Here is a 24,465-nt window from a genome sequence, read left to right as displayed (position 1 = left end):
TATATAAAGACTCAGGGATGGGATTATAACAGTTATTTTGATGAGCTAGTTGCTATAAGTATGTCTCTTATCATTCAAGACATAGTATAGTCTTAGAAAAATGCATGCTGTGCCTACATTAGAGTCATCAAGGGCCTAATTAAAGTCTTCCAAATCTGCCTTTTCCAATTAGGTGCAAATTGTTTTCCAATAAAATAATGTCATTAACATTTCACATATACCTTTTAATTTTTTATTTATTAATTTTTTTACTTAGAGTTTCTGTCTGGAGTTTTTCCATGTTTGAAATGTAATCAAAAATGTTATTACAAGGTCTTCAAAAGGCAGAGTCTTATTTTGAACCTCCAGGGCCCTAGGCTATGAGCAAATCTCATAGTGACCCCTACTGGGCAATCAACAGGTTTTCTCTCTTAGGATGACCATTCGTGAAGTCTGCATTTCAATACTGTTTTTGAACTTCTTTTCCCTGCCTTGATCCTGTTATTTCCCCTAGATATGTTAAATGACTTAATTAGCTCTATGTATTACACACATTAACTCCATGTATTACACAACTAACAAGCTCAACTCACTAGATGACCTGAAATAATTCTACATTTCAATTAACTTAATCAGAAAGCATTGTGATCTGATTTTCATTTTTTCTTTTGGTAAAACATGATTGATTTATTTCATTACACATTTAGCTTTAGATCAGGTCAAGTCATGTTTATCATTTGCCACTGTGTGATATATGGACATATGGACAAGACATATGGACATGTAAACACACACATATGTCTGAATATATATATATATATATATATATATATATATATATATGTGTGTGTGTGTGTGTGTGTGTGGAGAGAGAGAGAGAGAGAGAGAGAGAGAGGTTATCCATTTGCATTTTTGTGTTCAGCATTTGGCAGACGACCTTATCAAGAGCGACTGGCAGAAGTGCTTTGAAGTCTTTATCAATAAACATATCCTTTCTGGGTGTTTGGGAGGAGGGAAGGGGTAGGCTGGGGTGTAAATATGTGCATTATGGTAGGTGGGAGCTGGTCTGGTTTTGCCTTGGTCTGAAAACCAATTGCTGTATCCTGGATCACTTGCAGAGGTGCATTGAGGCAGACCTGTCATGTAGTCCAGTCTCAAAATGGCAAGGACTGAACAATGAACATGATGCATGGCATCTCTGGATTGAAATAGTCAGATCCTCCTAAAAATAATGTGAGACAACAAGAAGAGTTGGCTGTCCATGGTTACCCCAAGTATGTGTGAAGTGACAGATAGTAAGATCTGACAGTTTTCCAATGAGATCATGCTGGGTTGTAGTTTCAGCTGTTGAGCTGTGACATCATCGTCCATGTCCACCAGACAATGCATAGATCCATACAGAAACATGAGTGCCTGAGGGAGGAAAGGGAAGCTTAGCAGTATGAAAATCCATGTGAGGATATGACCTCACCAGAAGACTGGATAGAGATAGAGGGAGAACAGAAAAGTACTCAGCACAGAGACTTGTGGGACACCAGTGATGGGTCTGCATGTAGCATATGTGGATACCTTCAAAATCACCTGATACTCCAGGTAGAAAGAAAACGAGTGCCATGATCTGCTCAAAATACAACACTCATAAAGATGGATAAGAGAGTCTTGAGATTGTGTCGATTATCCATTCAGGCAAGGGAGAGACTTGAAATGTTTTTGGGAAGTATAAACTTTTACGGGACTTTTTATATGAGACCATCCACAGCAGCCTTTATTGTGTCCATGTGGGATCTTCTACAGCAGCAGATGAAAGTGAGCCACAAATGCAGCACTAAGCAGATATAGCGCATCTAGAGGGTTGACAGGAGCCATGACAGTGCATATACCAGCATCACAACAGGCAGCATAGCTTGGCAATGTTCAAAACTATTAAGTGTGCTTGTGTATTATAGTCGTTTTAAGGGATATGTATTTTGATCAGAGTGTAAGCAGGGACTCCAGATTTCCCAACAAACCCCCAGATATTTATACAAATACCTGTTTAACATAGAGGCTTAAAGTTTGAGATTGTGTCTAAATCTTAAACACTCATTGGAAGGCTATTTGCAGGAAAAAGTTCTTCCCCTGCTCTGGTATATAAAATACTGGATTCTGATAAAGGACTTGCACTTTGGTTGAAGCAACCATGTTGAATTTCCCTCCAGTAATGTGGGACCATTAACTGATTAGTTTGTATTACTATGAGTGAATGTGTTGATAAAAGCAGGGAAATTTGTTCAAACTTTTCAGTAGTACATTCTGCATTCGAGACCGTGTGACACATTTCCTTCATCCTGTAAGTTTTTCTACACCCATATTTTTATTTTCAGCTGTATTAAGCCATGATAGAAGTTCTTGTTGGTCTTGTTGGAACAAGGAAAGAGTCCACAGCATTCAGTATGTCTTATACATATTTCTCAACATAAGCATAAAATTGCAGTCATTAGCATAGCACTAATTACATGTTTTGTGGAAAAAAAGCATACGTATTTAGGGAAAAACATTGTTCCTAGAGCAGAACCTTGGAGAATACCAAAATTTGCATGTGGTGTGGAGAAATTTTCATTAATGCTTGATAACAGTTATAAAACATAACAGTCGGTCAGATAAATTTGTCTGGGTTTCTTTCTGGTTTTCTGCTGTCTCTTTAATCATACATTATGACAATTTAAAAAGAAAAAACATTTACCAAAAAACTTAGCATTTCAATACAGTTGTATTTGAATCTAGTCTCAGTCTAATTTGTTGGTTGGTGCTGAATTTTCCTGAGAAAATGACAGTGAGAAGTTGTTTGCTGCTTTAATGGCAGAGGAGGATGTTGTTAGCTCTGGAATAATGGCATTTCATAGGAGAATTTCACTCAAACATAAGCAATAATGGTCAGAGTTTCCCGTCCAAGGTAGAAGTAGTGGAGACGACAAATGTTGGAGTCAATGTTACATACCATATTGCATAGTTATACGACGTTGCACAAAGTTACAGCAGAATCTCACCACAGCTACTTAGTGATCTATGAGATGACACATTAGAAAGTGAGAGAGCTAGACCTTGGCCTGGAGCGCTGTTGCATTGTTCTATTTCTGTAGAGTTGAAGAATGGGCTAAATCACCCCGGTGCTATCAACACATAGCCGAACACTAGAGTTCAGTAATAATGGCTCTCTAACAGAACAGCAATTTTGTGGTGGGCTGAAATCATGCTGTGATAATCATACAGCATCACAGTCAGTATATCCCACTGTCAATACGTGGTTATATGTTATATAGCAATATTAAGCAGACAGAATATTTTTTATTGTTGAGTGTGTGTTTTTTCCTGCTACAGTATTACCTGTGTGTCCTACTTGTACCACAGTTATTTCACTGTGGCTGTGCCTGTAGCTGTAGCTATAGCTGTGTCCAGATCTGTTGCTGTGTCTGTAGCTGTAGCTATAGTTGTATCCATATCTGTTTCTGTGTATTGTAGCTGTAGCTATAATTGTACCCACATCAGTGGCTGTGTATGTAGCTGTAGCTATATTTATATCAGTATCTGTGGATGTGTCTGTAGCTATAGCTATAGTTATATCAGTATCTTTATCTGTGTCTGTAGCTGTAACTATAGTTGTTACAGTATCTGTGGTTGTGTCTGTAGCTGTACCTATAGTTGTATCCATATCAGTGACTGTGTCTGTAGCTTTAGCTATAGATATATCAGTATCTGGGGCTGTGTCTGAAGCTGTAGCTATAGTTGTTACAATATCTGTGGTTGTGTCTGTAGCTGTAGATATTGTTGTTACCATATCAGTAGCTGTGTCTGTGCCTGTAGCTGTAGTTACATTTTGTATCCATATCTGTGGCTGTGCCTATAGCTGTAGCTATTGTTGTTACAGTATCAGTAGCTGTGTCTGTAGCTGTAGTTGCTTCCATATTTGTGGCTGTGTCCATAGATGTAGCGATAGTTGTAGCAGTATCAGTGGCTGTGGCTGTAGCTTTAGTTGTTACAGTATTTGTGGCTGTGTCTGGTGCTGTAGCTATAGTTGTATCAATATCTGTGTCTGGTCTGTAGCTGTAGCTATAGTTGTATCAGTATCTGTGTTTGTAGCTATAGTTGTGTCAGTATCTGTGGCTGAAGCTATAGTTGTTACAGTATCTGTGGCTGAAGCTATAGTTGTTACAGTATCTGTGGCTGAAGCTATAGTTGTTACAGTACCTGTGGCCGTCTCTGTAGCTGTAATTGTAACGTAATGTGTAATGTAGCTACAATTGTGGCAGTATCTGTGTCTTTAGCTCTAGCTATAGTTGTTACAGTATCTGTGGCTGTGGCTGTAGCTGTAGCTATAGTTGTTACAGTATCTATGGCTGTGGCTGTAGCTATAGTTGTTACAGTATCTGTGGCTGTGGCTATAGCTGTAGCTATAGTTGTTAGAGTTTCTGTCTCTGTAGCTATAGTTGTATCCAGATCAGTGGTTGTAGCTGTAGCTACAATTGTGACAGTATCTGTGTCTGTAGTTGAGACAGTATCTGTGACTGTGCCTGTAGTTGTAGCTAAAGTTGTATCTGTTTCTGTGGCTGTGTCTGTAACTGTAGCTATAGTTGTTACAGTAACTGCACATGTGACTTTTGCTGTATTTGAAGTTGTAACTGTAACTGATATTCTAGCTATATCTACAAATGCAGCTGTAGTTGTTAATATAACCGTAACTCTAATTGTATCTACAGATGTAGCTGTGGTTATATCTGTATCTGTAGCTATAACTGTAGTTGTGTGTGTTGCAGAAGCTGCATCTATCTGTATCTGCTGTCATATATGTGTTTGGTGCACTTTACCCTTATTAGGCAGCTGATCAAATGGCTGCCATGTACCAAACCTCATGACATCATTCTAACTAGTATAGCACCAATAGCTTAAAGTTAGGGGCATAGACCATATCAAGTGCATTTATAACAACGGAGACAATCATATAAACACTTATCTAAGTAGCACAGATTTAGCACAGACAGTACGCTAGCCATTTTGTCAACATGCAGTTTAGGTTGTAGCCACAGGCAGGGTTAAACACTGTAAGCTCTAGCAGACTAACTCTGCTTATTAATAGGATGTTTATCACAGTAGTGTCATGGGTGGAGGAGAGAGAGTTGCATGCGATTAACCTCAAGTTGAGAAGAAGCTGACAAACTGATGCACTAGTAGTCAGAATGTGTACATTTACGGTGCAGATTCAGTCTGTCAGAGGAGCTCCTATTAGCTTATTCTCATTGTTCATGCACTGTGGCTATAGCAGATCACATGACCACTGGAACATACGGTAATGTTGATTATAAAAGAGTGACGTGGACCCATCTACTGAACTGATCCGTTAAACAAAATAGTTGCAGGCTATTTTCCGCTCGCATCATGATCTCTATTCAGCCGCTCAGAATAAGCCGCTCTAATGTAGTCACGCAACACATTCTGAACTGGGAGATTGCAACTGATAGATAATGATAATTCCAACTGATATCATTGTCTTGTTGCAAATGATATGACATAATGATGTGGAATAATGGTGGTGATGCCTTGAGTGTTCTTGTAGCAGCTTCAGCTCAGCTTAAAACTGAGACCTGCATTCGAGCTCAGTCATGCACAGCTTGCTCTCCCCTTTATTGGGATGAAAAAAAATGTGCTAAGATATAAGCAGTTTCACACCTATCAGTGTTTTCATTCTTATCTGAGTGCCATGATGTCATTCTCTAATATGGGTATTTTTTTTTTAAAGAATTTTAAGTTAAATAGTCTTTATTTGTCACATATACATTACTGCACAGTGAAATTCTTTCCTCACAGGTCAGGGCTCTTCTGATCAATAACCCAGAGCCTTAACCACTTGAGCTACCACTGTCCCATTTTACCTATACTATGAGTTAGAGGCCTTTGTAATTTGGACCCAGGTCAAATATATTTCTTTTTTTTTATGTTAACATTTATCACATATTGTTGGTACAGAATTTTGGTCATTTATAGCAGTGTGCATTACACAGCCACCAACTTAATGTTAGCTGATCTTGGCTCTCAGATTAGAAACAAAACATTTGTATAAACAAGATAAGGAATGAAATAAACATGATATGAATTTCATTTCAGAACCCTAAACAGGCTGGTTAAAATACAGTCATTTTTACACAGCTTACTCTTTGCAGTCATGTTGTTCAGCTTTTCACTGTCTCTCTTAGACCCACTCTCACCAGAGACAACCTTCAGGAGATGTCCGTCAGTCAAGTCTAGGTGTCTTACCTGTTTTATTTACATATATACATTAGGGACCAAATTTTTTTTGAGTATTTTTCTTTATTTTCTTATTTACTACAACAATTCTCATTACAAGTTATATTACTGACAACTCGAAGTCTTTCCACGAAATATTTACATGAGTTTCTGTGTATTTGGTTTGTCTCCTTTTTTCTGTTTTTAATGACAGTGAACGCTTGCAAAACCTTATGATCCATCTTAGATCAAATCCATCAGTCGTCTGAACACGATCTTCAATAGAAGAGATTAGGTGTGAGGGAAAAGCCTTCCGAACTGACCTTTAGTACAAAGCAGATAACAGGGTCAATATCGCACATCTGCTTACCTTTAAATAGGGACGTAGAAATACAGCAGAATCTTAAATATTTCATGTTCATTTCCAATTTAAATGAATAATTAAATCCCAGATTTGGTCGTAGACATTTGGACCACACTGTATCTATGCTTATACTTTGTCTGGTTTGTAAGACACAATAAAAAGGTGGATCACAAAAAAAAGAAAGCTATATTCAGAACACAAGGTCAGTCATTATACAGAGATCCAGAAAGAGTTGAGGGTTAAGTGCCTTGTTTAACGGCCCAACAGTGGCAGGTTGACAGATCTATTTTTAATAATTCACAATCTACCTGTCACAGAATATTCTCCAGATATGAATAGCAACAAATCCTTCACCTTTGTGGATAATAATTAGAGCTGCTTTTAGATATAAGATCAGCCAACCAAATGCAATTCTGTAGGTACTGTCATGGTAATAATACAGTCTGTAAAGGCTCTAGCTATATACATTCATCACATGGCCATTCTTATACACAGGACATATACATTGTTATTATTATTATTATTATTATTATTTAGGAAATATATTACATTGCACTATATAGCAATGCTTCTTATTCACTATAAATCGTTAATATAATTCATAATAAGTTGTCTGCATTGTTATGGCAAAGAAACTATGTGCATTATGTTTAGTCATAGTCATATGATCTCTGAGGTATTCAGACATGCCTTTGAATCGTACCAGAGATGTTATCAAAAAAAAAAGAAAAAAGAAACAGATTAAAAAACCTGCTCTGAGATGTACTGAATGTGATAGAGTGGGAGTACTGGCTAGACAAGCACAATAGCTTTAATATAATAAGATATCTGTTGGATGACTTAAGGAAATGTTCAGAACTGCAGATAAATATTAGCTTTTAAGATCCCTCTAGGTTTCTTTTTTGCTTTCTTTTTGCTTGAAATATGTTTTACTTCAATTACTGCTTATTTTATATCGTCAATAAGCTACAAACATTGATCTTGGTTTATGGAAAGACAAATGACGGTGTGCTTTTCTACATATAATGCAGTATGGATGCTTAACTACATTTAAATCATTTATTAATTGTATATAAAGTATGGTCTTGATACAACCAGGCCTCCTATTCACATATGATGATTTGGCTCTAGTTAGACGGGATTATATTTGGTGTTTAGGGTGAAGTATAGGAGATTAAACCCAAGAAAGTTTCTAAGACGATTCTATTTTGTTCAGTCAAGTCTTCTTTATCAATAAAAGTTTGCATTTCAAGTCCAGGTAGATTGACCTGGTTAACCTAAAGCTCTAAAGCAACCATTGGGTGTCAGCAGAGACAAGCTCAGGTCGTCTTTCACGCCCCTGCTTAAACATGCTCTTTGCACTTGTCTGCTTGTTAACAAGCAACATGTTATCTCTGTTCCTCCACCATAAGGGCTGAGCTCACAGTTGCCATGGGTGATGTGGTTTTCACTGAACTGTTTGACGTCAGCCAGAAAAGCAGAAGTAGGCGTGACTTTCTGCGCAACAGAAGGAGGAACTCACCTTACAATGCAAACAAGCATTACAAGTGTCGGCCGCATGCCACAGACCAGGGGGTTGGGAGGCAAATTCTGTGGAAACGGATACTGAGGTACGTTTAACCTTAAGAAATAATAAGATTAGGGAATGTGTACGCTAAAGTATGAAAACTTAAGGTTAAAAAAGTGCAGAATTGTCTAAGGCCAGGGCCTAAAGAAGGTAGTTGAGAAAGTGAAAGCGCTTCAGAGGTTGTGGTTGACAGGGGACATTTTGAGCTGTCAGTTAATTCAGTGGGTTCCTTTTTTTTTTTTCCACTGCTGAAACTTTACCTTGACGGTTAATGAGTGACTACAGTCTCTTCCCTCATGGTACAAAACAGGCCAGGGCAAGGTACGTAGAGACAAAACAACTCATTTAAGAGTCGAACAGACTGGGAATATACATTCTTTGCGCAGAAAGTGATTTTTCTTTGTTCAAACAACCGAGAAGTTTGATATCAGGCTTTGAGACAAAGTTTGCTACGTATTTACGATTTGATCATATAATCACATTTTTACACGAGGAGTCGATCATTCACTACAGTGCTGAATTTTATACATTACAAAAACAATCGTTTACCACTACTACCACTTTTTTTTTTTTTTTTTTTTGTTAAGAACAAAACCCTTGGGGCGTGCGGGATGTTGTCTGGTGTCCCCACGCAAAGCTACTGCTGACTTTTTTTTTTTTTATAGCAATTCTTTCCTCTTTTATTACACAGCAAATTACCAACACTAAACAAATTTATTCATTAACAAAGCCTATCTCTTTATCTTTATGCTTAATATTGTGGACCAGCAATGAAGCAAGCCCCTTTTACCCCTTACTTTAGTTGTTTACAGTCTCCTATCTGAAGTTAAAAAGAAAAAGATGCAGCTTATCACGATATCACGTTACTCAGAGCACAAAGCCGTCCATCCTGTAGACTGGGCTGTGATGGAAAATTAAACTTACCTCTGACTGTTTGCACTGACACTGGAGACTCCTTCTGCAAATGCTCCTGTAAATAAACATCATCTCACAGAAAGCTGCAGAATATCAATGATCAATTTTTTTGTTTTTAATTTATGTGCTGTGTCTACCGTATAAGTGCCTATGAATGAATTACTATAGCATTAGAATAATATGACTTAATATTATAATATAATAATATGTCTTAATATGATCCTGTTGTTTGCCTTGCTGTTAGAGGTGCTGTTATATAATAATAATGATACTACTACTACTACTACTACTACTACTACTACTACTACTACTAATAATAATAATAATAATAATTAACAATGCCTGGCCAATCAGAATCAAGCATTGCAACAAGACTAGCATTATGTTTGCAAAAAGCTCATGTTACTATGTTTTTATTGAATTCTCTGCACAATACTGTAGAATTGTTTTAGTTAAAAGAATGTATGCTATTATGCCTCGTCCAAAATAAGGACAAACAGCTAGCCTTATGCTCCTTTGCAAAGGAAATGTGAAGAGAAGGATTACAAAAATGTGATTAAAAAACTACTTTGTGTATGTTAAATATAATACTAGCTCACATTTGGCACATACCTACAGTATAGTAATGGATGTTATATTTGCTTCACTACGGCTCTTTTTTTCTTTTAATCATTTTTATTTGAATCCTTATAAAGTCTAGGAGTTTACATAAGATTAGACCATAAGCTCCGTACAAAAAAAAAAACCCTTGAAAGTGTAATGATTCCCATTTGAAATCAATAAAGAGAGACACCAAGTCAATTAGAGGCCTAATGCAGTTCTTACTGGCTTAATTTCGCTCTCGATTTGTGTGGGGGTGGTGGAAAGTGAGCCCGGTAGTGTGAGTGAGGGAAAGAATGCATCATCCACACCTGGCCATACTTCAGCGCTAATTTTGTGTGACTAGGCTTCGCCTCTATGCCTCGCCGAATGCGTTTGATATGTATATCACCAGACACGAGGCTCGATCAAACAGGCACCTTGGGGGATGCTGACTTATTGCAAAGGCTCAACGTCATAATCAAAACATCCAACAACCCTTCCCAAAAATAGGCCAAGGTTGATAACGAGACAGAAACCAGTACTGATATATAGTATTGCAGCGCCGTTGGCTTGTCTGTTATGTATTTCCATGAGGGATACAGTGGCGAAGGATATGTGTGTGTGTGTGTGTGTGTGAGGTGGGTGGATGAAGACTCACTGCTCTGCATAACAACACGTGATGATAGGCAGAAAAAGTTCAGCCTCTTGCCGAGAGTTTGACCGACTTCGAACAGGATAAACATTATGTCAGGGGCAGGGCAGAGATGATTCAAAGTCAGGATTTATGTAAGACAGCAGCAAAGGGGCAAAGTCTGTTTAAGATCTGCCCTATGTTTTTACACCACTGCATAAAGTCTTAAATATCCCACTGGCAGGGGTCCTCTGATTAACCGCATTGCGTTTGTAACATGCATCTATGTTTTTTAATATCAACTACATTATTTATAGTATAAACAGCATTGAACTTCACAAGGAAATGCCAAGAAGCATTTTATCAAAATGACCTGAATTTAACCTCAGACTTCTTCGTGTTTTATCGAGGAGTGGTTCTCAAATATATTTTTTTTAACCAGGGCTTGATTTAATTCTAAAATAAATTCCATGGACTCTCAGTGCAGATTTATTTGATAAGCATAATCCAGCTATCTAAATATTAGCCTCATTATTCAAATGTGCACAATAATATTTTGACTAATGCCTTTATTTATTTATTTAGCTTTGTTGGCTTGGGAATATTAAATCTTGGTTATATTTTAAAGGATGAATTAATATTTAGTAGTGATAATTAGATAGTAGTTATAAGGATTTTTTTTCATGATACGGCAGTGAGGACAGTGTTCGATGGCTATAATGGTATTAAATGGTTATATAATAAACCCCACCGTTCCATTAAAAACATGCTGTTTTAATCTTCAGTAAAATCTAATTAAATCATTGTGGCTGTTATGTTTTCACATCTTAGGTAAAATAAGATGATTTGTGTGATAGTACATGTTTCTCCTCCATGAACAAGCATACACTAAAACATACACTTTTCCTTCTCGCTGAGACATTTATTAAGGATTAATTACCATTTAATAATGGCAGTAGACTATTTATACATCCTGTGGTTCAAAACTTGATATAGAGATGTCAAAATTGACCTACTGTGAAGGTATAGACTATAAATAGTATGTTAGGGTTCATTCCTAAAAGAACGCAGGCCCAATTTGGTTTGTTTTTGTGTCATTCAATGGATTAAAACCATTCAATTCAAGGGTCCAGTTTAAAACTAGTAATACTAAGAAATAAATAAATATTTATTCCACTACTGTAAATAGATATACTTCATGGATCCCCGAGCGTCCCCAAACCCTAATTTTAAGAACCAGCGCATTAAAGAGAGCTGAAATAGTTCAACATGAAACAGAAACACATGAAGCATTTCCCACCCACCATTTCCGTTTTGTCGGGTAAAGTGGCTATTTGTCACAAGAAAATATAGTACACACTTCCTCTACAAACACATATATCAATTATGAACAAGATAATACCCTGACTCGCTTCTTCCACAGTGCAGAGGAATAGGATGAGTTAATTGTTAACATTACACTAGTAGGTTGTTTGAAATGATCTGGAGGAAGTTAAAAAAAAAAAAAAAAAAACCCTCATGTCTTTGTGGCTGTTTGTTTCAGTGCAAAAGTTTCCTCTCAGCTTCCTCTAAATGTTACACGTGGCCGTGGGGGTCTTTGAGACAGATTGTTCAACTTGTGAGCAGACATACTGAACTCATTCAGTGATGTGAACAAATAAGGACATGTTGTTAAAAGCTTGATGTGCTGAACGATGGAACGAATATCATACAGCTCCCGCTCGCTCCATATGTCATAACATAATCACTGATCGCATGTAGATTTTTATTTTTGACATTGAAGGTTTAAGGGGGTTTTTTTTGTCCGTTAGAAAACGAGGACTCTGTGGTTCACTGGAATTTCATTCGTTCTATTAATTGTACTGAAAGAATAAAAGCAATGCAAATCTATTAACAGTGTGTTAGAGACAAACAGTGTTGAAATTGTGTAGTAAAAGGCAGAGGAGCTGTTTTTGATTTCATTTGATGCTTTTGCAGATTTTTGGACAGACTGTCTGTCATTTCACGTTATTGGCATATGTTCAAGCTAGAAGCATCAAAATATTGATGGGTTTGTGTGCATCCATTTGTTTATTTTATTTATATTTGTTTTTTTACAAAGAATATTCTATTAAAAAAGTAAACTAGTAAATAATCAGAAACTAGTTTTACAGCATACTGCAGTCAGAAAGGTTAAAAGATGTTCCACATTAGAAGTAGGGATTTTACACTGTGGCAAAATGTGAAAGCTCTTAGTGGTTATAATTGGAGTTCACATTTCTATTTTAAAATGTTCAGCAAATTCAAAGAAAATGTAGAGTGCTATTGCTTGCTGTTTCGACTCTAATGCACAATTCCATCTGCAAAAATACTGCAGAGTTTTAATGACCAGATAAAATTAATCAGATATCTCTTGTGCCTGTTGTGGCATCTTCTTCTTAATATTATTATTATCATATAAAAAATCGAAGGAGTAATGTAGTGACATTGTTTCATGTAGTGAAATTAGTTTCAGTAGTAACAGTAGTGATAGTAGTTGATAGTTCTAATAGATGTGATAGATGATAGAAACAGAGGTAACAGTGGTAGTAATATTAGTGCTAGTAGTGGTAGTGCTAGTTGTACTATCAGTAGTGGTAGCGGTGGTAGTAATAGATGTAGTGGTGGTGGTGGTAATAGTAGTGGTAGTAATAGTAGTGGTAGTGGTAGTAGTAATGGGTGTGGTACTAGTAGTAATGGTTATCATAGTGGTGATGGTGGTAATAGAAGTGGTAGTAATAATGGTGGTGGTAGTAGTAGTAGTAGTAGTAGAAGTGGTCATGGTGGTTGCAGTAGTTGGTAGTAGTAATGGTTGTGGTAGTATTGATGGTGGTAGTAGTAGTGGTAGTAGCAGTAATAGTAGTAGTAGTAGTAGTGGTGGTGGTGGTGGCAGTAGAGTTAGTAGTAATGGTGGTGGTAGTGGTGATCGTGGTGGTAGTAGTAATGGTAGTGGTAGTAATAGTAGTAGTAGTAGTAGTGGTGGTGGTGGTGGAAGCAGGAGTATTGGTAGTGGAGGTGATAGTAGTAGTAATGGTGGTGGTGGTGGTGATGGTAGTGCTGGTGGTAGTAGTAGTGGTGGCAGCAGCAGTAGCAGTGGTAGTGTCAGTAATAGTAGTAACGGTGATGGTAGTGGTGGTGTTTGTAGAAGGTGTTTGGTTTTGGATCCCAGAAAATGGTTTAATGTATGCCATATAGTACTACATCATAGTACACGCATTGTATTCCCTTATTATTATTATTAAATAATAGATTAAAAGAGCTATGTATTAATATTGCCCTTTCTTAAGACTGTTTGTTTTTCTTTTAGCTCCCCTTAACTTTGATAAAACACAGCAATGAATATGAAATACGGGAATCTAGACTCTCCAGCAAAGCTGCGTATTAGGGAGCTCTACATAGTTTTCAATGTTGAGAAGGCTCACATCATGAGGCCTCTTGCTCAGAGCACTACTACTTGCTTTATTTCCAGCTATAGAGCAAGCAACAACCAAATATTTTCTGTCTACAGGTCTTCCAGAGAATAAGGCAAAGAATACATAATTAGACCACAGTCAACCATACACACAGACACAGGTGGGAGAACTATGGGAGAAACATAACCCTAGGGAGTTAAATGCCTTGGAGCTAGAGGCAGCTTCGGTAGTCCAGGTGTGCCTCGGTTGTCAAGGTGCTGTCACCATGCTTACGTCCTGTAACATGACACCATATGAGGGAGCGGTAAGGTAAGGGGGGAGGGGGAAATGCAAGCGAGCGAGCTTGCGAGAGAGAGAGACAGAGAGAGAGAGAGAGAATGATTTTCATAAGACAACAGCTATGGAGTAGCCCGAAACAGGATTTTCAGGTAAAACCTAAAACATTTACTGATGACCTGGTGTTTCCAGACAGTTAACACTATACAAAGGGTAAAAGAGAGCTAAGGGCCATTATGTAGTGATCACATAGCCGCCGGTGAACAATTGCATTCAAGGCAAAGGCGACAAAACCACCAATGAAGCAGTTGATTCTACAGCAGGTAATGCTGAATTCCAATAATAAGCCGTTGTTTATTTTGTTGTAGCCCAAAAAGAACTTTGCTCTAAATACAGTAGGATATTATTGTGTGATCTAAGAATGTAGGCTGTATTTATTCTGCGGAATCATTAGTCGACAGTGGATGTCATGTTTTATAATAAACAAAGTATGTTGTTCAACTGGTTAAGCTGAGTAAAGTGAGTGAGTGCTCACAGTGCAACATCAGGTCACGTGTCTAGATTTGCATCATCCATACATTAAGTATTATACTTTTCTATGTTCTTATCATTAAACAATGCTCATTAGCTCCTTATAAGGCCATTAAAACCTGTTATGTGAACATCTCTTCACTGCTGACTGGCACTGGACTTATTATTTCAGCCACATAGGGTCTGTTTTTCTAATAAGATAAACAGGCAAGATACCAAGCAAGATACTATATGTTTTTTAAACTTTTAAGAGAATGTAAAGCTAGGGCTTTTGGTTTGTACTGGTTAGGGCTTTTCCACCATCACACTTGCAGCTGCTGTTTTAACCCACTCTTGCTTGCCGTGACGTCAACAGAACATTTCCTTCCTGTTTCTCGTGTGGTGTGTCTACAAAGAAAGATAAGCGAGCGCAGCTAGAGCAGTCATGGAGGACGAGAGAAAAAGTTGTTTACAGAATGCTACAGAAGCACGGCTGATGTAACGCATTGGAGGGAACGAAACGCAATCCCGAGTCGTAATGTAACGTCTACTCTGAATTTTGGTGTGCTGATTGAATAGATATTGAGAAACCAGTGATGGATGACTGTTTACACTTGTGAAATGTGTTATTGCTCTGAAATGTCTTAGATTATTCAACTTAGCATGATGGCAAACATCAATCTCAGATTATCAGTGGTGGAAGAGCTAACTTGCAGGGTTCCTCTTTTGCAGATTTCCAGCTGCCTAACCACTGGAAACAGCAATGAAGTGAAACTTGCCAGTGCCTCTTTGGTGCTATTTGAACATGGATGTTCAAAGGTGTTGCCTTTTCAAAGAGTCTGAAGTGTTCTCTGAGTCAAACTAAAACTTTTTGGAACTGAAACCAGCGTCTGTAAGCCCAAAAAGGCCCACTGTGATGACTTCTTAGGCCTATTACTGGTGTTCAACATGGCCGCTGTGGTTCAGCAGACCGAGGGCGCCTGGGATGGCGTAAGCAAACAAGAAGAAGACTCTTTGCAGGTAATATTCCGTTTTCTAGGTTTCACAATGGCTTTATATACATGAAATCAAAGTGATACTAAACTAGTTGTCTTCCACTGTAAAAGGGGGTTGAAAGCCCATTTCTTTTGTCAATTATTCATGTGCTGCTTCACTGTGTGGGCAACATAATGAAAGCTGCCATGACCTTGATTCACTCAACCCACTTCTATTATGGAACAAGCTAATGCTGATGACAGGGAGGATTGTCACTCATTGCTTTATGAAGATCTATCAGACACTAATTCACAAATTTTCTTCTGCTTTTCTCTCCTTTTTTTCCCTCCAGTTGGCAGATCCATCCTCTTTCCCGGCAGTTATCGTGGAGCAAATGCCACATAGCCACATGCTCAATTATTCGGGTCTGACTTGTGACCAGCCATTAAGACTGGGTTTGGATCGAGATACTGTTGACGACATGACACAACTGACAGGTCTGAAGACATTTCCTACTCAGGTTTCCTCAGAAATTTAAAGGGTCTTTCATATCCTCTTTGACCAACATTTTTGAGAGTGAAAATGGGTGTATACAGTGAGGGGAAATTTCAGTGAACATACTTCCAGAAAATGTTGTACTTAAAAAAATAGAGGCATATACATTTATACACATATATCTGTAGCGGGACATGCCAGAGGAGAATTTAATCTTATCAGCCAAGAAACTGAATCTAGGGAGAAGAAGAATGAAATATTTCTTTGCTGTAGATACCGCAAAGCTCTAATGATCAACAACAGGTTTGCAACAAAGTTGTTAAGTTGTGGTGACAATATTTTTCCACCAACAATGTTGTTTACATTTAACATCAAAAAAAAAAAAAGACATTCAAACAGAAAGTGCACTGAAAGTACATTACACCAAACACACACACACACACACACACACACACTGACTGGTCATAGATTGTTGATTAATATTCATAACAGTTATTCTCATTCGAATACATTTTAGTTTCTATAGTATAAACTTACACAGGGTCTTTTTTGGGAGACACACCCAATAATCTATTAGAATAAAAAGCTTAAAGATGTGTTCTTTAATTACAAAATACATTTCTACCAGCTGATATGGTGAAGCTATCTGTAAGAATGATGTTTATTTAACATTTATGGAGTCGCCGGTATCCGCATTTTATAACTAGATAGATAGATAGACAGACAGACAGACAGATAGACAGATAGATAGATAGATAGATAGATAGATAGATAGATAGATAGATAGATAGATAGATAGATACTTTATTGATCCCATGAGGGAAATTCTTGTGTTTGTTACAGCAGCATAGACAGTTACAAGATACAACACACAAAAATATAAAATGTAAAATATCTATCTATCTATCTATCTATCTATCGATCGATCGATCGATCGATCTGTCTATTTATCTATCTATCTGTCTGTCTATCTTTCGATTGATCTATCTATCGATTGATCTATCTATCTATCTGTCTGTCTGTGTCTGTCTGTCTGTCTGTCTGTCTATCTATCTATGTTACAAGCTGAGTTTGTCTTTGTCGTATTGAATTCAGAGAAAAAATAATAAAAATGCCTGTGATGATCGGACAGTTTACAGATCATGTAACGTAAGCGATAATATGGAGCAATTTGTCTCGCGGATTTTTTATATTAAAAGGAATTTATTAAAAGTATGGGTGTTTTGTTAGACGGATAAAACACCTCTGAATTTGAACTAATAGGCAAGTAATCATCTTTAGTCCGGTACCGAAATGATCACATATATCATCGACCTCAGCACGTTTTATTCCTTTCACATGGTTTATATGGACCACAGAGGATGTAGGTCTGTTAGAGGTGTGCGCTTAAAATAACACTGCATTAAAGCGGGAAAAAAACAACAATTCGAAGCCAATTCAGTCCATTTTAATTCCTTGAGGTCTTTAAGCAATTAATTAAAAAAAAATGTTTGTTTACGTTAGCTTTTTTTTTTCTGTAGCAGAGAAACACAACTACGACATAGTAAACAATACGCGTCAGCCAGTAAGTATATTGTATTAAATCTCCGAGGCTCAATCCCAAACAGCTCCCTTTGCAGCCTAGTGCACTTCGAGTCGCGTTCCGTCGTACACCATATAGTGCGCCTACTTAGAGAATGAACGCTAGATTTGGGATACGGCTCCAGGCCCCACCCCAGGCCAAGTTCTCACGTGGACGGCCAAGAGGGACGCAGCCAGGAGCATAACACTGACGTCGGCGCTGTTTCCCGACTGTAGAGTGATTAGGCAACTCGTAGAAAAGAGAAAGAAAGATATAAAAAAAGAAGAAAAGTGTGAAAAATGTAAACGGGTTTAAAGTTGGGGACCAGACTTCACACCATACGCACTTAGTGCTTCAGAAAAAGTGAGTACACTCCAGAGCGAGTACTTTTCTGGGAATATGTGTTATGCCTGATTGCTAGCGAACTTAAACCCGCAGTTTACGCTTCTTAAGCCCTAAAAAAAAGTACTCTTAATGGGTGTAGTTGTCATTTAACTGCTTTATTAAAGTCTTAGGAAACTTTTGCTGTTGTTGAGCAAAGTGTAGTAAAATTCCTTAGCCCCATAGCTGACGCTTATCTCAGTCTAAATGCTCCTCGCCTTAAGACTGGACGCTGTACTGTACTGTTTAGTAGGGTAGTGTGTGAGCATTGAAACACAATGGGGCTTTAACAGATGGGAAGACAAAGAGGCTTTAACTGCACGTGCAGCAAGAAAAACAAACAAATAAATAAATGTTCAAGTGAGACGGATAGCTGATGTAATGTTTTGGTTTGTCTTTCAGTGGAAGCTTATCATAGTGGTAATGAAGATGCCATGATGGAGAGTGCAGAAGCTGCTGAAGCTCTGATGAACATCGATTCATCCACTTCACTTGCACTGGATGACAAACAGATACGTAAGTGTTTGCAGGGTATGGACCGGCCTGACTTTCTGTTCACATTATGGACAGGATGATGGCGAGAAGAAGGAATAAGCCATTTGGAACATGTTACAGATCATCGGCGTTGAATGATGTGCTTGAAGCAGCCCTGGAAAAGGGTTTGAGATCGAAATCTGATCTGCAAACATTAAAGTTTCACGCTCTCATGGTAATGATTGACTGAAAAAGCAGTGGTGAAAATGTATCGCAAAATCTTTTCGAAAGTCATGAAAAGTTTGTAAGAAGTGGGTATAGACAATGGATGGATGGATGAAAAGTTTGTGGACACCGGATCATCACAGCCACATGTGGTTCTTCCGTCAAACAGTTGTGTACAATTTGAGTCTTTGTATGCTGTAGTGTTTCAATTTTACTTCACTAGAGCTACGGGGTGCTAACCTGTTCCAGCATGACAACGGGTGTGTCTCAATCAGCTCTTTAGCTCCCTATGTCGTGAATCAGTAACATGTAAACAAGTTGGGGCACTGGTAAGGACCCTGGCTCACTACACATTGGGACACTGATAAGTTCATTTCGGGCATCATGACTACGCATTGTAAATCATCACCGCTGGCATTTATCAACAACAGGCAAAACCGAAATCTCTGACCTTTTATTGCTTTTTATGTTTTTCAGCTATGTTCTGAAAAATTATTTATGTCATGGTACTTAATGCGGGATCATAGTCTAGTGGATTTATTTATTTATTTTTAAAACTGAAACATGATTAGACTCGAACTAACCATTAATAGAACGTCACATAAAGATAAAATTGTTAACATAAGTGATCATTTGAGAGCTACAACAATAAGCTATTTACATTGGTAGATGAAGTCAGCTGAGAGTTCATAAAACCTTTTTTTTTTTTTTTTTTCCTTTTAATTCTGAGAGTCTTCAGAAAATATGACCTCATTTCCATCAAGGGAAAATGAATACTCCCTGGTTTTTGGTGGTGCATTATGGGATTTTTTTCGAACATTTAAAGTGCAGAGAAAGGATTTTTTTTTTTTGCCTTAAAAATGGGTGAATCCCTGATTAATTCCATCACTACTGAACGAGGGAGCACTTTAAAGCACCCTGTGTGTTTAAAGACATGGTTAAGAAAGTTTTGTTTGGAAGACCTGCATAGAGCCCTGACCTTAAGTGCACTTTCGGGATGAACTGGAACACTGACTGCCTCACTCGACCCCCGACTTCCTCACTCGACACCAGTGCCTGATCTCACTAATGCTCCTGTAGCTGAATGATCACAAATCCGCACAGCCACACTCCAACATCTAGTGAAAGTGTTCCCAGAAGAGTAGAGGTTATTATAACAGCAAAGCGGGACTGGGGTGTTCAACAAGCACATATAGATGTGATGGCATGGTGTCCACAAACTTTTGGCCGTATAGGTGCGTTAAAATCACTCTTCTCTTTACAGGTTTAATTATGAGATTTCTTGTACATTGTGAGGGTTCCTAGTGGAGAGAGAGAGCCTGAACTGCAGGAGTATAAGGTGGAGCAGTTTGCAGCGCTGCTTAGCCCAGAATAGACAGTCTCATTTAATTCTGCCGTGTTTGATAGACATTGTGTATGATAAAGTTATTAACATGCTAGGAATGGCAGCAGAAGGAATGTTTACACAGTAGTGAATTAGGCAGCCAAGGGGCTTTCAGTGGAGTCTGCCTCCCCTGTGCTGAGAAACAGAGGTTGCTTTATGATTTAAAAGGAGTCAGGATGGAGGAGCTTGGAGAATGTTACACAATGAAAGGAATGAGAATCACCAGAGGTAGAAGCTTGATAATGATGGTTAAGGGGTAGATGGTAATAAATAGAAATGCGTGTTAGTCAGCATTGTGACCGACTAATTGACAGACTGTGAAACCATTACAACCCTAGTTTTCTTTTAATTTCCCTAAATGTCTTCTTTCTGCAAACCATTACCATGTTCAAATGCTTGCATGTCAAATTTACTGCATTATTATCCAGTCCAAAAAGTCATCCTTTATTCGTTGTTTTTTTTTTGCTCTTCCTCCAATCTCATAGCTCAAATGTTTTTTTTGACGTCGTCTCTGTTAGAAGGGAACCAGTTTTTAACAGACGGCGTCGTCGGACAACAACAATGGATCCACCTTCAGAAAGGATCTTTACCTGAAGACAAACCAAAGGCTAAAAAGAGTGAGCCGAAAACCGATACATATTTAATTCTTTTCCTGATCTGAATTGTAAAATTGTATTTGTTGTTATTAATGCATATCGGTACTTTTTATCAATCTCAGGTCGAAGACCCAAAAGACCAAGGGAACATTCCCCAATGCCTGACATAACTATTAAGAAGAGCAAGGACAGCAAAGGTGAGAGACATTTTTTTTTTTTTTTTTAATGTAGACAATGTTGTTATTTTTTTTTTTTGTAGATGGTTCAGCACATGACTCTTATCATCCTCACTTATGTGGATGTTACATTTTACTTGCCTACAGGAAATACATTGTACCTTTGGGAGTTTTTGATTGCTTTGCTGCAGGACAAGAATGCTTGTCCCAGATACATCAAGTGGACCAACTGGGAAAAAGGCATATTCAAGCTTGTGGACTCAAAGGCCGTGTCTCAATTATGGGGCAAACACAAAAACAAACCGGACATGAACTATGAAACAATGGGGAGAGCACTTCGGTAGGTCTTCTTGCAATGCTGCACTCTAAATGAACATATGCACATTTATTTATGATTTCACTTATTGTCCCTTCTAACAGATACTACTACCAGCGTGGTATCCTGAATAAAGTCGAGGGTCAGAGACTTGTGTATCAGTTTGCAGAGATACCAAAAAACATCGTCTACATAGGTGATGACAACGATGGCCCAGGTGGCAATAATATCAACATTTCAAATGAGGATGATGAAGATCACTCCAGTGAGGCATCCATCAATGAACTAACACCCTTCAGCTTCACCTCATCCTCTCAATCAAAATTGCTCACTTCCAAAACACCCATGGGTACCAAAGTCCGTAAGGCTGTGAACGGAGGCCAGCGTAAGCCAGCTAACCACTCCGGTGAGGTTACAGGAGCCACCAAACAAGCCCGCCCGTTAGGTCTCATCCAGCAGCAGCATCTACCCATTGTTTCTGCAGAGATGCTTAAAACTCTTCAGAACGTCCAGTCCATCCAGCCAGGCCAGCACGGGTCTGTTTTCCGCACGGCTCAGCTGTTAGAAAGTCTTCGTGACAAGCAAGACACCTTGGAGGTCAAGCAGGAACAGCTGGAGGTTCAGTCAGAGGGCCAGGCACCTCAGATAGTCACGCTTCAGCTGGTACCTGTGTCTTCCAACGAAGAAGGGATGGACGGATCTGTAACTTCATCTCAGTTCATCATGCAAGCCATTCCAGAGACCATCCCAGAGGAGGTAACCCTCGTAGTACAGAACGTCACCTTGGACAAGGCTTCTTCTGATCCTTGCCACGCCGATGTCAAGGACGAGAGCAATGAAGTCATCGTCTCCAGTTCTGCTTCAAGTAGTGCCTCAGTAGTGACATTGGCTGGAGGGCAACAGTTGGTTTCTCAACCTTCTGGTACCGTAATCCATTCTGTAGTCACTGCAACGGAACCAAAGATATCAGGTCAGATAGGTGACCCAGACCCTAAAGAGGTCTGTGAAGCTCCTGCAAACTCCCATGATGTCCCACAAAGTCCAGATGTGGATAAGAACCTGTCTGATATGAAGGTGGAGCCCTTAAGCGTGGTCATCTTCAATGACTCATGGGTGGGTTACACCTCCAACGAGACCACAGAGTCGTCTGGCTAAACTCAGGCTAGACTGAAACCTCATGTTGTCTAATGCCATTAAAGCCTTACTCATCACATTCCTTTGGGACTTGCACATGCACTGGAATTTACAGACACTCCTTTTTCTTTCTTTGTGTCTTATTTTTTGCACCAGCTTTGCCTTGCTATGCCATGCAAAGATTATTTTTTAGGAGGACCAATGATTCCTATGCAGCTTATCCTTACCTTAAGCCCCATTTTCCTTTCTTAAGTGCCCTAAAATCTTATACTGCAATGAAGTTCCTCAGGGTTCTGACACGACCGGTAATGTGTCAGTGATGTCGCTGTATAACAGAAGGCCAACCACAACCACTTTTTTTTTTTAATCATTCACGAGGAGAGCTGTCATGGATGGTGACTTTATCCTTAGCAAATCCAACTACTAAAGATACGACGAATTAGTGATACTGTATGCGATGCATAAGTTCTTGGTAAAGATGCACGAGTGTGGCTAAATCTGTATTTTATAAACACGTCTTGTTCATATGTAACCTTGTTCATACCTGGATCAAATGTGTGACCTGACTATAATTATTAACAAAAGATGCTGTATTTTTATTGACCAAATAAATATTGTTGCTAAAAAAAATGTTTTAAAAGCCTATCCTGTGCTGTTGACTGTATTGCTGTTAATGTCGTTTGAGAAATATATGTGACCGAAAGAAGCTGAAAAATCAGGTGTTGTGTCAAAGTGACAATCATTTCAGATGACTTTATTCACAATATATGTACATTGTGTTCAAAAGAGTTTAATGATGCACTGTAAGCCTGGTTTGAGATTAATCCTTTTGAGATTATGAGAAAGCAAGTACTCCTCTATATGCATTCCTTACCCAAGGAACTTCCCTAGCGTGATCTAGGCTAAATTTAGGGGTTCAATATTTTGATTTCAGAAACGAGGAACTGGATCCTGAACTCTCTGGAAGTACAGATAAATTTGTTCAACACCTCCTCAATGTCTTTAGTTTCATCCAAACGTTTGATTATAATAACTCCGTGTTTCAAACCGATGATCAAAAATGATGCAGTTTAAAGATTTTTCAACCTAGCAAGCCAATAATTGAACCTATAGTGGCTAAAAAGAAGGATGGATTCCTCGTTCAACATGACCTACTAATAGTGGATCATTTCTGTTTTGTTGTATATGCCAGCTGTTTGATATATAATCTTCCTTCCTTTAGTTTTTGTTTCTTCTGTGTTACATTACATGCTGTAGTACTGATAACTGTAATGGTTGAATGTGACTCCCAATTTTTTATTGCATTTTTTGTATTGAAAAAGCCTGTACAATGCTTATGGATATCAAAGCCATACTGTTTGATGTCTCTAATTAAATATCATTGAAAATGCTTACAGTTTTCCTTAATTATTTTTGCGTTCAGTAGAAAGTTTTGTTTTTTTGTTTGTTTTTGTTTTTTTTTTTATCTGAATTTCTTTGACATCATTAAATAAATCTCAAGCACACCTTGTTAGTTTGTCTTGTTATTGGCAAAGTCATAATGTTCACGCTATATATTTTTGGGAAATATATTTTATTTTCATTAAGGGTTTTGCATTCAGGAACATACTTTTGAGTAAAAAAAAAAAATGAATGGTGGAATTTACACTGCTTTTACAATTACATTTGCATACACGACTTTGATGGATAAAGGCCATTTCAAGCTGTATATTTTTTCTCAATGACATCCAAGACTTAGTTACCTTCAGGAAAATATTCATAGTATTGATTGTTTATGTAAAGTTGATTTGAAGCTAGAAGGCTGTTGACTCACCCTTAAAGCAATGCATTAATTTTTGGCCCTGTCAGGATTAATATTTTATAATAATAAAAGACCTTTCATTATTATTATTATTATTATTATTATTATTATTATTATTATTTTGACCAGTTGGTATGGGATAAACTGTAGATTTGTCAAGATGTTTTAATCTATCTATCTATCTAAGCTGGGTTGCTTTACTAACCCGCATCAGACGTACAAAAAAAAAAATATTAGATATTTTTCCACTTTTCATGTTATATAGCAACCAACAGAATTCAAGTGAAAAAGAAAAGCACGTTTTAGGGGAAGAAAAAAAAAAACAGATTAAGCCGGTTGATATGAAAGAGACTGTGTTTTGCAGTAATTCTTCGTAATGTCTTATGAGCATTTGATTCAGTTAACAAAACATAACAAATATATTGCTTATTTACTGT

General features: G+C 37.9%; 1 protein-coding gene across 8 annotated transcripts; it reads left to right on the top strand.

Annotated features, from left to right (window-relative positions):
* Positions 1–8,067: 8,067 nt before the first annotated feature.
* LOC131346998 (ETS-related transcription factor Elf-1-like) lies at positions 8,068–23,617 on the top strand. Of its 8 annotated transcripts, none has more exons than XM_058380825.1 (8): positions 8,068–8,208; positions 15,243–15,530; positions 15,838–15,982; positions 18,325–18,438; positions 20,524–20,622; positions 20,724–20,798; positions 20,925–21,117; positions 21,198–23,617. In XM_058380825.1, exons 2-8 carry the CDS (start codon positions 15,459–15,461, stop codon positions 22,246–22,248), a joined length of 1,749 nt encoding a protein of 582 aa, XP_058236808.1. In that variant the 5' UTR covers positions 8,068–8,208; positions 15,243–15,458; the 3' UTR covers positions 22,249–23,617. The 8 variants fall into 8 exon arrangements, with proteins under 8 accessions (XP_058236808.1, XP_058236803.1, XP_058236807.1 ...); XM_058380820.1 differs by having other exon boundaries at positions 20,491–20,622; XM_058380824.1 differs by lacking the exon at positions 8,068–8,208 and adding an exon at positions 8,468–8,486 and having other exon boundaries at positions 20,491–20,622.
* The last annotated feature ends 848 nt before the right edge of the window (positions 23,618–24,465 follow it).

This window comes from Hemibagrus wyckioides, linkage group LG26, assembly GCF_019097595.1.
Source record: "Hemibagrus wyckioides isolate EC202008001 linkage group LG26, SWU_Hwy_1.0, whole genome shotgun sequence".
NCBI classification, from domain to species: domain Eukaryota; kingdom Metazoa; phylum Chordata; class Actinopteri; order Siluriformes; family Bagridae; genus Hemibagrus; species Hemibagrus wyckioides.
The sequence above is the reverse complement of the archived record's forward strand: the minus strand, read 5'-3'. Positions and strand labels throughout refer to the sequence as shown.

Coding starts and splice junctions, on each gene's coding strand:
- LOC131346998 (XM_058380820.1), top strand. CDS start 15,459: ATGGCCGCTGTGGTTCAGCAGACCGAGGGCGCCTGGGATGGCGTAAGC. Junction 18,439..20,490: donor ACTGGATGACAAACAGATAC/GTAAGTGTTTGC, acceptor CCAATCTCATAG/CTCAAATGTTTTTTTTGACG. Junction 21,118..21,197: donor ACAATGGGGAGAGCACTTCG/GTAGGTCTTCTT, acceptor CCCTTCTAACAG/ATACTACTACCAGCGTGGTA.